General features: G+C 52.0%; 1 protein-coding gene across 3 annotated transcripts in view; it reads right to left on the bottom strand.

The window, feature by feature from the left end:
- The window catches only part of BCORL1 (BCL6 corepressor like 1), a 42,841-nt gene that overhangs the window by 14,812 nt on the left and 13,215 nt on the right, over positions 1–14,814 (bottom strand). For all 3 annotated transcript variants that reach the window (XM_039489175.1, XM_039489177.1, XM_039489176.1), the window contains exons 3-12: positions 13,663–13,753; positions 10,779–13,367; positions 10,147–10,312; positions 9,776–9,856; positions 8,998–9,405; positions 6,057–6,283; positions 5,731–5,937; positions 5,436–5,602; positions 5,078–5,223; positions 3,912–3,989 (exon numbers count right to left, since the gene is read on the bottom strand). In XM_039489175.1, the coding sequence (XP_039345109.1) occupies positions 3,912–3,989; positions 5,078–5,223; positions 5,436–5,602; positions 5,731–5,937; positions 6,057–6,283; positions 8,998–9,405; positions 9,776–9,856; positions 10,147–10,312; positions 10,779–13,367; positions 13,663–13,753 (4,160 nt within the window). The remainder of the gene's footprint in view (positions 1–3,911; positions 3,990–5,077; positions 5,224–5,435; positions 5,603–5,730; positions 5,938–6,056; positions 6,284–8,997; positions 9,406–9,775; positions 9,857–10,146; positions 10,313–10,778; positions 13,368–13,662; positions 13,754–14,814) is intronic.

Here is a 14,814-nt window from a genome sequence, read left to right as displayed (position 1 = left end):
TAGTATTGTGTCAAAACATGGACAGTGGTGCCCTGAAGCAGAGGTAGAAATGCTCTGCAAATTGGACAAACCGCTTCAAGTTCTAGTATGTTTATGTGTAGTTGGGATTCTGTAGGTGGACCATAAATCTTGACAGGTTTCAGAGTAGCAGCCGTGTTAGTCTGTATCCGCAAAAAAAACAGGAGTACTTGTGGCACCTTAAAGACTAACAAATTTATTTAAGCATGAGCTTTCGTGAGCTACAGCTCACTTCTTCGGAAAATCTTGAGTTAGCTGTGCTCGCCCCAGCCCTGTTTGGAGGCATTTGTCACCAGACTGTTTGTGGGATTTGGAGATGCAAACATCAATCCCTAACAGCCATTCTGAGGAATTCTACGAGATTAGTGCTGAAAACATGCTCTCCCAAGAGTGGTCCCTGAAAAAGGATGGGTTGGAGGGCAGGGAGTAGGCATGGATTGGAATTGTATCTCATAGCCCTTTCGGATGACTTTGAGACCCAGCAGTCTAGTAATTTCAGCCACTGCATCAGAGAGGCAAATACCAAATGGAGGGAAGAAATGCATGATTTGGTCCAGGCATTCAACCATGGCATCAAACTTGCTGCCTTGGGCCTGATGTGTTGTGAGATGTTACAGCAGAACCCCTTTGCTTCTAATAAGGCCTCCTCTTAAAGCTTTCTGATGGTCTCTGGTGTTAAAAATAAGAGGAAGGAGGCATCTATCTCACTTGGAGCTGTGGTTTGAATGGTTTCCTTCTTTGGGCTGGGGTGTAAAGGCCTAGGCAATGAAACATCAGTTTGGAATCTTTCAATGAGTGCAATGCTTCATGTGCTTTAGAATTAGAGAGGCCATGGGCATCAAAGGGTAAATCCTTTATTGGGCTGTCTGGAGCCCAAACACTGTACACATGGTGCCTGCAGTTACCACTGATCTTGTGACAGTGTTGGAGGCATCAAACGCAGCTTGAAGAACCACTGTTGCAATTAGCTGACCCGATAAATATAGAAACTTAAGTTCAACCCTAGAATCCTGTGGAACTTCACACAAGAACTGGTAGACTCTCCCTCTGGAGACAATCATACTTAGGTAGCAAAACCTGGCAGTTTGCAATACTGGCTTGAAGGCTAAGCAAGGAATAGACCTTCCTCTCAAATAGGTCCAACTTCTTTGAGTCTTTGTCTCTAAGAGTAAATCTTGGCTGACTGGCTGCTGCCCATGCACAATTAACCTGAAACCAGGTGAGTATAAAGTTCTCAGAGCCTTTACTTAGAACTTGAAAGCAACAGCCTGCTCTTTCGGAGGTAGCTGAATTGGAGGCCAACGTCTGCCAAAGGGCCCTGACTTGATCGAGAATGCCTCCATTAATGGCCATCACCAAACAGCCTTCGTAAACAGTGTGCAATAGAATCAAACATTCTATGTGACTGTTCTTGTACCATCTGAACAGGAATTTCTAAGGTGTCAGCGATCCTCTTCAGAAGGTTCTGCAAGGCCTTAAAGTCCTTGACAGTGGAAGGTACCCTAAGGATTAATAACTTCATAAGGGCACAGCAGGGTCCAGGGAGCGCCACCTCCACCCCCGAACTCACCTTAACAGGCCACCCATATGTCTGGGGCTGTGTGCCAGTGGCTGCTCCCCCAGGGCTCTACTGGTCCCAGAGCCGCCTGGGCTGGTGACTCTTGCCCACATGCTCAGGGTTTAACTGATCGCCATATCTGGGGTCGGGAAGGAATTTTCCTCCAGGGCAGATTGGCAGACGCCCTGGAGGTTTTTCGCCTTCCTCTGCAGCATGGGGCATGGGTCACTTGCTGGAGGATTCTCTGCAGCTTGAGGTCTTCAAACCACAATTTGAGGACTTCAATAACTCAGACATAGGTTAGGGGTTTGTTATAGAAGTGGATGGGTGAGATTCTGTGGCCTGCGTTATGCAGGAGGTCAGACTAGATGATCATAATGGTCCCTTCTGACCTTAAAGTCTATGAGTCTATGAGAAGAAGAAGAAATAGCTAATGGAACCAAAGGGTCATCATAGCAATCCATGTTATCATCTCTTCATTCCAGAATTCTTGAACCAGGTGCTAAGAAGCACTTTGTGGGGTGGATGAGATGGTTGTGATACAGATAAATCTCTTAAGGTGGATCTAACTACAGAAGCTTTAGAAGAATATGGAGTGAATGGAGGTGTGGGCTCAAGGGAGGTCATATGGCCAGGATTGCATCCCATATGGGTATGGTATATGGGGCCAAGAGGGAAGGATCCAACAATTCTGAGATCTTCCTGAACTGTCTTGTATGATGAGAAGAAGAACATCTTGAAACCCTCTTCTCAGGGGCCCCTTCACAAGTTGACTGAGAAAAGGAGGCAGCACTAGGCAATGGACTTCTGCTATAGATTGAAAATGATGATGAGGCAGAAGAATACACCTCTTCTGAAGGAGGTGCTGATCTTTGTGGAGTTGAGGAAAACTGTGGAGAACTGATACTATGTGATGTCATATTGAAACTGAAACCGAAGATTATGGTGAACTGAAATCTTCATTATTGGGACTCTTGTCTCTAGTATCAATGAGAGATTTATTGACAAGGGAGAAACATCAAGTAGAGGAGATACCAGCTCAGGTCTCCAGATATGCTGAAAACAGCTGACTTCAAGATCTGCGATATTGATTGCATAGATACTGGAGCAGAAACTGTCACCAATGCTGGTCTTTTGTCACTGCACAGTGCTGGAACAATTTAAGTGAGCGACACAGAAGATGACACCCAAGATAGACGACGTGGTGGTAGCTGATGTGGAATGGTGCTGAATTGGTACCATAGTTGTCGTAACCAGCAGGTCAGGATTTAGAAGACAGAGCCTACACTGAGTCAGATGAGGGGTATGTTTTCACTCCATTTTTAGCTAGTATTGGGGATGGTGATAAGTGCCAGGACAGTTTCAGAGAAGTTTTTTTTTCCTGTCACAGGCAGCAGGAGCCACAGACTCACCTGAGGGGATCTGTGCCGGAGTATCAGCAGCCTTTGATAAATGCCCAGTCTTTCTGAACACAAAGAGACTTGAGATCTGGGAGCAACCTCACAAATAGAAGCAGCACTGACTTAATGCTGTCAGTCATGGAGTGGTGCGGGATTCTTTCTGCCAAAGGATCTCAGAATCAGACCCTCTCTTCATGGCGTAATCTAACAAAAATAATTTTAAATGTGCAGCTCTAGCCTTTGGAGTTTGTGTCGAAAAAGATACACAAATCGAGCACTAGACATTTAAAATACCCATCATTTAAAAGAATGGCTGCTTTGCAGTCTGGGCATGACTTAAAGCCTAGAGCCTTAGCCTCTGCAGTACCTTGGAAAACTCCCTGAAGGAATAAAAAGGTTTTGTCTTCTTTATTTTGCCTATGGACTACCAAGACATTAACTATAAAAACATCATCTGCACTAGAGTAACAAAGACATTACAGCTACAGGGTAGTGAAACACACTGAGGCAGTCCTACCTTGCTGCCACGGGCAGCAGGAAGGGAGTGGTGGCTAGGGCCCCTGCCCTTTACACCTTCAGAGGAGGAGCTCAAGAGCATGCAGGGTACATGCATAGCCCAACTAACGCTGGACAAAAGAAGCTAATCTCATGCTCATGGGGTACGTGTGACCCTAGATTGGGATCCGTGTGGACAGATATTTGAAGAAAAAGTTCCTTTCAGGAACTAGTAGATTCTTGAGTCAATGAATGGTGTGAAACTATAGCAGATCACATGCCAGTGAGGGCTCCCTGCTCATTTTCTCCTTCTATACATGGGTTGGGAGGGAGGCCCACAGGCTTAGCAAGTCCCATCTTGTGTGACTGTTGTCTAGTCCTCATCCAGCAGCCACACCACACTCTTCCCTGCAGAGGGAGATAGAATCAGCTGAACTTACCCAGTACAGAGCTGCTGTAGAAATCCCATGCTGTTCGGGGGTCCCCATCAGCACGCCCTTGGAGATCCGAGAGGTAATCTGCAAGAGGAAAGCAAGGAAGGGAGGCACCCATAGAGCAGCTATACAACATTCTCATCCTTTCATCAAGCAAGGCTCTTGGGGGAAGCAGCAGAGAGCTGAAGTGACTCACTCCTCCCTGCAGCCCAAGGCAATGGTAGACAAGGGACCACAGTCCATGAGGAATATGCCCTCCAACCTCCAAAAGGGTGACCAGGGACTGCGAACAGGAGAAAGAAAGTGGGGGGAGGGGAGGGTGAAAAGAACAACTCTAGAACCCACTAGAGTTAAGGTATTATCTATTTGGAAGGAGTGGTTCCAAGCACACACACACACAAGAATTTAGTTAAGTCTAGAAGAGCACATGGGCACAACTTTCCAAAACCACAAGAATACGAAGGTACCTATCATCCTGAATCTAATGAAGAACAAAAAGGAGCTAAACACAGTTTCAGGCAACACCTGTGTCATCCCATTACAGTTACTTTTTTAACTGTTTCTCTCTGCCTTGCTTCTGTGCAAGACCCACAACAACAGGAAAATAGCAACACTAATTCCACACAAATGGCACAGGAAGCAAACAGACATTTTACTTTAATGCTTCAGGTCACTGTGACTGCACGCTTATTGCTAACAATGGCAGGTAAACACTCTTCAGAGGGAGTAATTTTAGAATTGAGAACATCACTTCTCAGCTGCAAAAGTGCATGTTAATGGAGTGTTGAAGTTGCATAGTAAAGGCAGGAATTGCCAGTTAGGTTTGAACACACATCAGCTCTGCCCTGCATTAGGATACTACCTTTAGTTACATGATCACAGGTTCTTGCAGATGGTTGTGTGTCTATGACTGGAGAAGGACTCATGTCCTATATTGTAGTATTTGAGAAACAGTATAGACTGGACTGGGCACCAATGTGCATCGGGGCAGAAGTATGTTTATTCAATCTACCTTTGTTCTGGCATCTCCTGATGACTGAGTGTTTAACTATGGCCCCTGAATACTGCCATGCAGTTTTGTGTTTAACACCTACAGCTTGTAAAGCATTTGGGTTCTTTTGGGGTGGAAGGTACTCTGTATAAACATCAAATCATTACCATGTACCACTTACCGCTCAGGAACCGCTTCATCACCTCACTGCTGGCCAGTTTCATGGCTGTCTGCCCCGAGTAAGTGGCGAGTGTGGGGTCAGCCCCATACGAGAGCAGAAGCCACATGGTCTCCAGGTTGTCATTCACCACTGCATCATGAACAGGCCTGGCAAGGGACAAGAGAGTTACCAGAGGAAAAGGAGGTCTGTGCAGTCCACAGAGCAAACAAACAATCTGCTTCTTGCTAGGTGGCTATACTGCCAAAGGTTGGCTAGTGACACTAACTGAAAGACTCCCAGACCCACAGCCCTGGAAGCTGCTGTCTCGCTAGCGTCTGCCCCAAACTCTCTGGGCTAGTAGTACTGGGAGCTGGCTTGCCTTGTGCCATCCTGTGCACTGCAGTTCACATTGGCACCGTGCTCTAGCAGAATGTGCAGGATGTCAATCCAGCCTCGTGCGCAGGCTTCGTGCAGAGCTGTGTAGCCGGCATTGTCACGGTGGTTCACCTCGCTGCTCTTTTTCTGCAGGCAGTAGAGCACCACGTCCTGGAGGAATGACACCACCAGAGGCCTGGTTACACAAACCACAAGAGAGGGGCATGGCTCCCGAGGTACTCAGCAGCAAGCCCTAGCAGAAGGAGGTGGGTAAAAGCTGTTCTCGGCCCAGCACTCACCTTGTAACCAAGCCGTGCCGCTCGCTGAAGGAGAGTCTCCCCGGCATTCTTGTTCACGATCAGCCGCCGAGCCTCAGGAGGGATGTGCTGGGTCATGGGCAATTCAGGGGCGTTTCCTGGGCTGGCCTGCCGTGACTTGCAGAGTGGCCACAGCTCCTGGGCCTTCTTCACAGAGCGTGGCTTGGGCTGATTCCAGTGCCCTTTCACCTGGAAAATACAGATGGAGGGAGCTTCCTCAGAGTAGCTGGACGAGGCTGGGTCCAGATATCCCCTCCCCCCTACACATGCTGAGTTGATGATCCCCGTTCCCTAGGCCTGGATCGTACCTTCCCCTCTTCACAGATCCCTGCCAGATGTTTTGTTTTACATTTGCGTTTTCCTGATGGTTTCTCGAGTGCTTCCTGGATGGAGTTGTCCGGGTGATCCAAGAGAAAGCCATTTCGGAAGTCCGGGCGCCCTTGGGACTTCCGGGGCGATGGGGAAAGCCTGCTCCTCAATCGCAGCTCTGAGCCTTTGCCTTGGGTACATTCCTTCTGCTTCCGGTACCTGAAATCTAAGGAGAGACAGGGTCCACAGGATGCAGAGACAAAGACTAGGGGCCCAGACTTCCCCCTGTAGGTCAAGAGCAGTCAGCCCCTGCAGGACTTCGTTGGCCACATCTGGCAGCTTGGGCCCAGGTCCACCAAAGCCACGGTTACTCTGCCAAGAAGCAGAGTACAGAAGAATAAGGGTATACGGAGATGAACACAGCACACTGAAAATGAAAGTGCATCAGTGGGATGCATGATGACAGAAGGCCTTACTGGTCTGACCCTATGCAGGTCTCTATGCTGAGCAGTCGTGGAGCTGGTTACACACTCACTTGGATATTCTATTTCTCCGTTCAACGTGTGCCTGTTATTCTGCACTGGGACAGTACTCAGGAGAACAGAGTCTGATTTCTCATCCTGTTGGCATGTTCTCCAGTGGTTTAATAAAATGCATTAACAAAAAGTATCCTGTAGCCATACTGCTACAGGGTGTGATCTATTCAGATCTTCAAAGCTAAGCAGTGCTGATGAGAGACATCTAAGGGGAAAATAGGGAATCCTCCTATCCCCAGATGGCAGCTGCTATTCCACTTCCTGCCAAACTATGCCCTGTACTGCTGTCCATGCTGCCTTTTCAGTGATTTTTCTTATTTCTTCCTCTTAAGTGCAACATTAAGGCTCTGATTTTACATACACAGAAGTTGGGACATTCTGAGCTAAGGTTTCTCAATGGAAATTTGGACTCTTCCTGCCTAATACAGGGTTGCTTGTTACAGAACCCCATAACATCAGGCAAGGACATGCAATTTTGTAACATCTAACAGTGAGGGAACAATTATAAGTGGAAGATATTAAAGTATGTGATGAGAAAATAAAGCCCTTGGGTGCAAAGAAGGTGAGAATAAAACCGCTGTGCACTGAGCAATGCACAGGCATTTGCAGTGCTGGCCCTTTTCCAATGGGTAGAGATTAACAATTGCTTTAAAGTGGGCTGCACGGGAACATAGTGACCCTATGTTGCCTGCAGAGCACTATCTGACTGACGGGGTTAAAGGCTAAGCCTGAGGAGAGTCTGAGTGCAGGGCAAGGGAGTCACTTTGGATAAGTCACTTTGCTTCTCCACCTCTGCTCCACGGAGACAAGGCCACCTGCCTCCCAGGGGAATGCATGCACATGACAGTTATGTAAGGGCAACACAGGTGCAGTTCATAATTATAGCTCCATAGGTAACACTTTGTCCTCCTACTTTTCAAAGAGATGATGGTTCCTTCACAGTGAAGGTTGCAACCAGCTTCCCCCACCAGCCTTATGTGAGTGGCCCCCAGCCCCTCCATCAATAACTTCGCTTGGAAACATTGGTTTGGCCCAAGTTGCCATATAAAGGAGACGTTTTCTGAAAAAAACTGGTCAAACTGCTCTTGAGTTAGCACTCATCCAATCAGAAGGTGGTCTGGCTGCAGGCTACTTGACTTTCCGAGGCAGCTCCATCAGGTTCCCTCCATCACACATCATTAGTAGCTCCTGCATTACCTCAAGGGCCATGGTAGTTCTTTCTCCCCTGCCCCAATCCCAGGTTTACACCCCTGGACATTCCAGCTGTGTCATTCCCAGGAGCAGGTGGCTGGCTCACTCCCAGATTCATTATGCAGCTACTGATAAAGAAGAGACCCAAGAGCAGGAGCAGTTACTGTGCACTCCAAAGAGGCACTCTTCCCCCCCCTCCCCCCATACAATCACAGCAGCATTCTCCTGCCTGACACCAGCAGCCCCACAGCGGGCACATATGAGCAAAGCCAGAGGGTACAAGCAGAGCAATGTACACACAAGCCAGGCCATTGTGCAGCTCCAGAAGCTGACAAAATTCACTGCTTTCCAAATGCTTCACAAACACCTCCACAGCACGGAAAGGGAGAGCTGGCCTGCAAAGCAGCAGACACCTCAAAATGCCCAGGAAAGAATCAGGGTGTGTGTGCGGGGGGGGGGGGAGCACGAGTGGCTACCTAGACTCAGGAGGATCTGCGTCACTGGCTGAGCCACAGGTGGGAAGCTCAGGAGATGGTGAATGGAGAACTGTGGCCTGGATCAGGAGGAGCTGGGAGGGGAACAACTGCAGCTTTCTATTACAGCCCTGCATGTGCACTGTGGGAAAGGATTCACCCCACAGATCCAGGCATTTTGCCTGGGTCTGTCACACCCCTGGCTCCCAAGTCACCCTCTCTCCTAGGCTCCTGCTGAACAAAGCTTCCCCTGCTCCCTTTCATAAGCCTTACAGCTTACTTGTGTATAAAGACAAACGGTTAGCTGTATGTGTAAAAGCAAGTCTTTAATGGTCTCAGTTCTCTCTACTCCTGTCAGGCAGGCACTACCCTTGGATGCCTCTCCCTAGGGTCCACATTTACCCTGCGCAATTATACTAGGCCTCCTCCTTCCCTGCGCCCAGTACAGCCTAACTGTGGAGTGAAGTCAGTACCCAATTAACACTGCCACATAATTTGGGGTTCCCTGCCCCATCACTTACAGTAATTATCCTGTAAAGGACCGGTGGCCCATCGCAGTGGCAGCACAATGGAGGGAATGGTCCCTGAACATGCAGCCCATGGCCCATAGGACTTGGAGCTGATGCTCTGGTTGTAAGCCAGAACTCTAAGAGCAGTGCTGGAACAAGAGGCTGGTCTGGAAGAGGTCCTGCAGAATAGCCAGCTGAGCCAAAGACCTTCCCCTCTGCCAGTGCCAGTACCTGCTTTTGATTTCCGCCTCCTATGGGAGTAGCAGCTCACATGTTCCTCCTCTTCCCGCTCAGTCAAGTACTCCCCAGTCTGGTATTTCCAGCTCTTCTGCCGTCTCCTTTTCTTCCTCTTGACATGGCTGTCGTCATCATCATCCTCATTTGGGTCCCACAGCTGCCTTGGTGCCTCCACTCTCCAGGGCAACTCCCGGGCCCTCCTCAGGTGGCAGCTGCCCTTTTCTGACTGAGACCTGTCTCTGGCCCTGCGGCTGCGATAGCGGGACATTCTGTGGGATTTCCTCAGCCTGCGGCGTTTCAAGGATGTCTCCTCCTCCTGCTCCTCCTCCAACAGTGGTAAGATCTCCTGGCCAGTCACTTCGCACTCTCCTCTCACACTAGCAGAGGAGCCACCAACACTTCCTGCAGAGAGGACCACACAAGGTGTGTCCAGTTACTAGAGACCTCTCAACACAAGCAGAGCCAAAAGTGCCCACAAGAACACTCCCAGCTAGGAAACTGGGGACAGGAAAGTCCCTCCTTAGTACCCCACAAGACCTTCCTGCCCCCCAAACTGACTGGGTCATGTGGGCAGGGACATGCTCCTGCTCCCTTCACCCCCAACTCCCCCACTGAACCAGTCACTAGACCAAGTTAGTAAAGTACTCTGCTCCCATCTGCCAGGCACAGGGCTTGCAGTGCCTAGTGGACAGGACATCTCAGTCTCCGCCATATTGGCTAGCTGAATCTCCCTGGCAGAGGCAGGCCTCTGGGGTCTGCTGCAATAACCAACCTGACTGACTGCGTGTCCGGCTGCTCAGCACCACTGGGATGAAGTCACGGAAATTGTTCTTGGGTTTCTTCTCAAGGTAACCTGGGAAGAGAGGAGACCCCAGAGGACTAATGCCACCGAAAAGCTAATGGGGAATCCAGGAGCTGACAGAGGACTGCTGGCCTGGGAATGACAACGCACCACATTATACTGGATCCCTACATGGGATTCTAACCTGCTGTATGTAGTGCCCAGCTCTGCAGTCCATAGGAACTCAGCTCCAGGAGAACGGGTAGCCAGATCTTCTGGCAGGCAAGGGGAGCAGAGTGCCAAGACAATGCTACAGCTTGGCTTTGCAAGGGAAGAACACTATTCAGAATTTGTAACAGTACCTTCCTCATGGCTGTCCCCACGACACCCTGGAGATTGGAGCTCTGTCTTTGCTGGCCTCCTGCGCTTGCGCTTTACCCTGAGGCTATTGTGCTCATTCATGGATCCTGGGCCCACCCGGCTTTCTCGTTTGCTGATCTCATGCAGGTCCCCACGATGCTTTTGCCACTGCAAACACAAGACAGATATAGGTTTCAGTCCAAGCTTCAATACAAGCATCATGTTGGGACAGCAGGAAGGGAAGGACCCCAGAATAGTGTCCCCCACTGCTAGCTGTATCAATACCTCTCAGTCCTGACCCACAGCCTTCCCAGCTACTCAGCTCCACCAATGCCCCTCAATCCCAACACTCTGCTATTCCAGTCATAAACCCAATGCCAGGCAATACTGAGATGCCTGGAATGAAAAGGCCCCTAGTGAGGTTCCCCAAACTCATCTCTTCACCCAGCTGCCAATCCCTCTTGCTGCCCCAATGATGGGTTCCTCTTCCTCCTTACACTGTTGTCCCCTCCTCCCTTACTTTGGTTTTGACCCCCGATATTATTCTAAGAAGTACAGAGCCCCAGCACTAGAACTATCTGTGCCTGCTTCCTCCCGGGGGGCTGGTGACCCTCTTGAGTGGCTCCTCACCCACCTTCCATCCATGCAAGTTCCGGCTGCCCGACTTGCTTGGGGCCTCCTCTCCATCTCTGGCTCTGCACTTCAGTCTCTTGTGGGCCGGTTTGGCCCGCCCATCGTGTTGCCGTTTGGATTTGCAGCATAAGCTGCCCTCTTGTTTGATTTGCGCTGCTCCCTTGAGTTTGGTCTCTGGAAAACCCTTGGGGGCTACCCCAGCTCGCAGACAAGCCCCAGAGGCAAATGGCACATCACATTCCACTCGCTCCTTCTTGACCCTGCACAGGTCCACCTGGTGCATACACTGGGGGGCCTCTGAGGCTGGCTGCTCCCGGGCCACCTCACATCCCAACTCCTTGCGTTGACTCTCCACAGGTGCAGCTGGCAGCTCAGAGGCTGTTTGCAGGCCTTGCTGATTGACTACAGGCAGGTCATGTGACAGATAGGCAGCTAACACTTGGTTTTTAGGTTTTGAGTCTCCTAACTGCTTGAGGCTACAGCTCCCTGGGGGAGCCTCAGTCTGTACAACACTATCTCTACCGGAGTCAGCCTCTGGTTCATCACACCCTTGGCTCCTGGAAGGGCTTTCTGCCTTCCCCTTTCCCTCACTTGCTTCCACAGTATTGGCCTGAAGAGATGGAGCTACAGCTATAGGGACTGGATTGATGGGCTCCTCACAGAACTTGGGCAAGGCCCTGCAGTTCTTGGCTTTGGACATGGCTTCCCATTCCAGAGACGGAAGTCTTGGCAGACCCTCTGGGACCTTGGAGGCTGCCATGCCAGACTCTACAGGCTGCATGCTGGGAAACACAGGGAGCTCGCCTGCACCAGATGGTTTGGAGGGGCCACTCTGATTCAGGGGCAGCTGTCCAGTTGTGGAGATGCCAATAGAAAGCAGAGGGGTCTGGTGATAGGGAGACCACCCAACAGGCAGAAGCTGGGGACTGGATGGTTTCCCATTAACTGGGCATCGGGGGTAAATGCTTCCCTGACCAGGATTCCAGAGAGATAGTTCTTTGGATTGGCACAATGAAGCCCCTGGGGCAACTCTGCCATAGAGGAACCGCCTACCTGGGTCCTGCTGACCCTCCACACTAGCCTGGCTGCCTTTTTTCCCAGAGGGTGGCCCAACATTTCGGGGGTCTCCCTGATCGATAATGGAAATGGGCTCCTGTTTGGGGAGGTGCTGTGGATCCCTGCTGAAGCTAATGCTGGAGTCTTTGCTGAGCAGTAGTGAGGCAGGCACTGGGTTGGCCACCCCCACGTAGGTGCCTGGAATGGTGCTAATCAGTGCAGTGGAGTTTTTCATCCAGGAGCCCTGCTCACCATTACGCAGGAAGTCAGGAAAAATTACTAAGGGAGGGTTGGTACCCAGGCATGAGGTGACACTGCTTCCTGCGCTCTGGGCTGCACGTTGGGACTTGGACAGGACCGTAGTGAGCACTGCCTTGCCACTGGTGTGCACCGGCGTTAGGATGGGCATGGGAGGTGTCTTACGCTGGCTCGGTGGAGGCAGCTTCTGGCGGTTGGATTTAGAGGACAGATCAAGAGGCATCTCACAACATTCTGAGAAGGAGACCATCTCACGCTCCAGCTGCGGGGGGGACTTCAGGGGAGAAAGCGAAGTGGTGGCCCCTTGAGCGACCTGCTCTGGACCACCAGAGGCCCTAGTGTGCAGGCCAGTACCTGGTGGGGGAGCTGCACTCCCACATGATGCTGTCAGGGAAGGCTGGCTGGGTGACAGCGAAGAGCCCTCCATGGATGGGGAAGGGCCATCAACAGCTGCAGCAGTTTGTGTGCTGTTCCCACCTGAAGGTGAAGGGCAGCTCAGCTGGTTCACCTCCACAGACACCACTTTGGAGTCTGAAGGCAAGGGCCTGGCTACGGAGAAGGTACAGGGAAACGAGCACAGCTCAGGGGGAGCAATAATGCCTGGCGGGCCACGCTCCTGCAGGTAGGAGGGATGGACTGGGAGAGCAAGTGTGGAGGGGACCCCAAGGGGGCTTGGAAGAGTAGCCACACTGAGTGGCTGCCCACAGCTGGAGGGTGGGATATACACTAGGGGCTGGCTTGGGGCCAGAACTGCCCCGGGCTGAAAGGAGAGGGGCATTTTTTGCATAGCTGGGGCTTGAGATGTGGAAAAACACACTCTATTCAAGGTGAAGGTGGCTGGAGTGGATGCAAGGGTGTTGCAGCTGGAGGCAACCACAGGCAGTGTCTCCTCCACAGGCACTCCTGCCTCTTGTGTTTCAGCATTCAGGGTGCTCTTCTCTTTCCCAGCATGTTCACTGTCTGGAGCATTGGGGCAGGCAGGAGAAGCATCAGCTTGCTTGTCACTGTGAAGATCTGCAGGTGTCCAGGTGTTGTCAGTGCTGCTGCTCTCGGGCTCCACAGCTCCCAGGACTGCGGGCTCCAGCTCTCTGCCATCTCCCTGGTTTGCCAGAGGGCCCAGCACATTATCTTCTATCACTGCTTGTCCAGCACACTCTGGTTTCGAGTAGGGTTTGGGTGGCTGCTCTTCCAGCTTGGGCCCAAGTTTTTCCTCCACGCCGCTATTTGCATCCAGCCCCTGGGCATTGCTGCCACCGCTGACTGCTGTGAGCTCCACCTGCAATGAGAAAGGGAGAAGGGACACCCTGGAAGCTGAGCCAACATTTCCCAACGGGCAGGGCTGCTCCCTCTCTCCGCTAGGTCTCTATGGGACAGAGAGAAGCCCACAGGAAAGGGGAGCAGTGCTGCTTCCAGGCCCTGCACTCCTGCCTTCCACAGTCTCCGGCCCTGCACACCATACTGTCACAAGGCACTTGTCACTTGGGTCCAGGTCAGGATCAAATTTCCACGCATGGCCCCTTCCATCACAGTCCTTGGCTCCTCAGCCCAGCCACTCTGCACAAGGAGCTCACCTTGGAAAGGCTGCTGCTGACGCAAAATTCCTGGGACCCCAAGTGCTGGGAGCTGCTCTTGTTAGACTCCTCATCAGAAAGCGGGGCTCTCCTATGACAGAGATGAGACAAGACAAGGGAGGCACAATGAACCCCAGCGGCACTCTCCTAGCCCACTGTTAGCTCCGCGCTGCACACAGGGCTGCGAGTCAGAAGGGGCTTGCTGGCCATAGGGGAGTAGGGACTCCTACCCTAGAGCCTAAATCCCTGCCTCTCCAGGCTCGCCCCTGTGCTACTTTCCAAGCTCCCAAATTCAGCACAGCAGGCACACCTTGGAGAGCCAGACAGACAGAGACTGCCTGCACTGCCCTCAGTTGCACAGGTAGTGGGGGCCAGGGATCCCTCTAAAGCCAGGTCTCGGGAAACAGCCGGCAGGTAATTTTTAGGCTACTGCCCCTTTAAGAAGGAGATGGAAAGCACTGGCTTAAAAGTTCCATGGCAGTTGGGAAGTGACAGTTGGCAAATGAAGCTGCAGAGTGGGGGATGGGGAGACCCACAAAATGACCATCACCCGAAGGGCAGGGAGCTGGCCCACCCCCCCAACACCAACCCCCCAGTGCTCCCCAAGAAACTCCTGCCTGCCAGTCCTACCTTCCACCACCCGATGGGTGCTCCACCCCCCTCCACCCAAACTGGCAGTCCCACCTTCTCCCAGTCCTGCCCCCCCAGAGCCTCCCCTCCCCCAACCCGGCAGTCCCATCTTTCCCCGAGCCTCCCCTCCCCCAACCCAGCAGCCCCTCCTGCCCCCCAGAGCCTCTCCTCCCCCAACCCGGCAGTCCCACCTTTCCCCGAGCCTCCCCTCCCCCAACCCAGCAGCCCCTCCTGCCCCCCAGAGCCTCTCCTCCCCCAACCCGGCAGTCCTGGCAGTCCCACCTTTCCCCGAGCCTCCCCTCCCCCAACCCAGCAGTCCCGCCTTTCCCCCAGAGCCTCTCCTCCCGGCAGTCCCACCTTCCCCAATCCTCCTCTCTCAGCCCAGCAGTCCCTCCTGCCCCCCCCAACCCGGCAGTCCCACCTTCCCCAATCCTCCCCTCTCCCAGCCCAGCAGTCCCTCCTGCCTCCCCAGAGCCTCCCTCAACCAGGCAGTCCCTCCTGCCCCCTAGAGCCTCCTCCCCA

This window comes from Mauremys reevesii, linkage group 9 (genome assembly GCF_016161935.1).
Source record: "Mauremys reevesii isolate NIE-2019 linkage group 9, ASM1616193v1, whole genome shotgun sequence".
In the NCBI taxonomy this organism is placed as follows: domain Eukaryota; kingdom Metazoa; phylum Chordata; order Testudines; family Geoemydidae; genus Mauremys; species Mauremys reevesii.
Note: the sequence above shows the minus strand (reverse complement) of the source record. Positions and strands in the feature narration are given on the sequence as shown.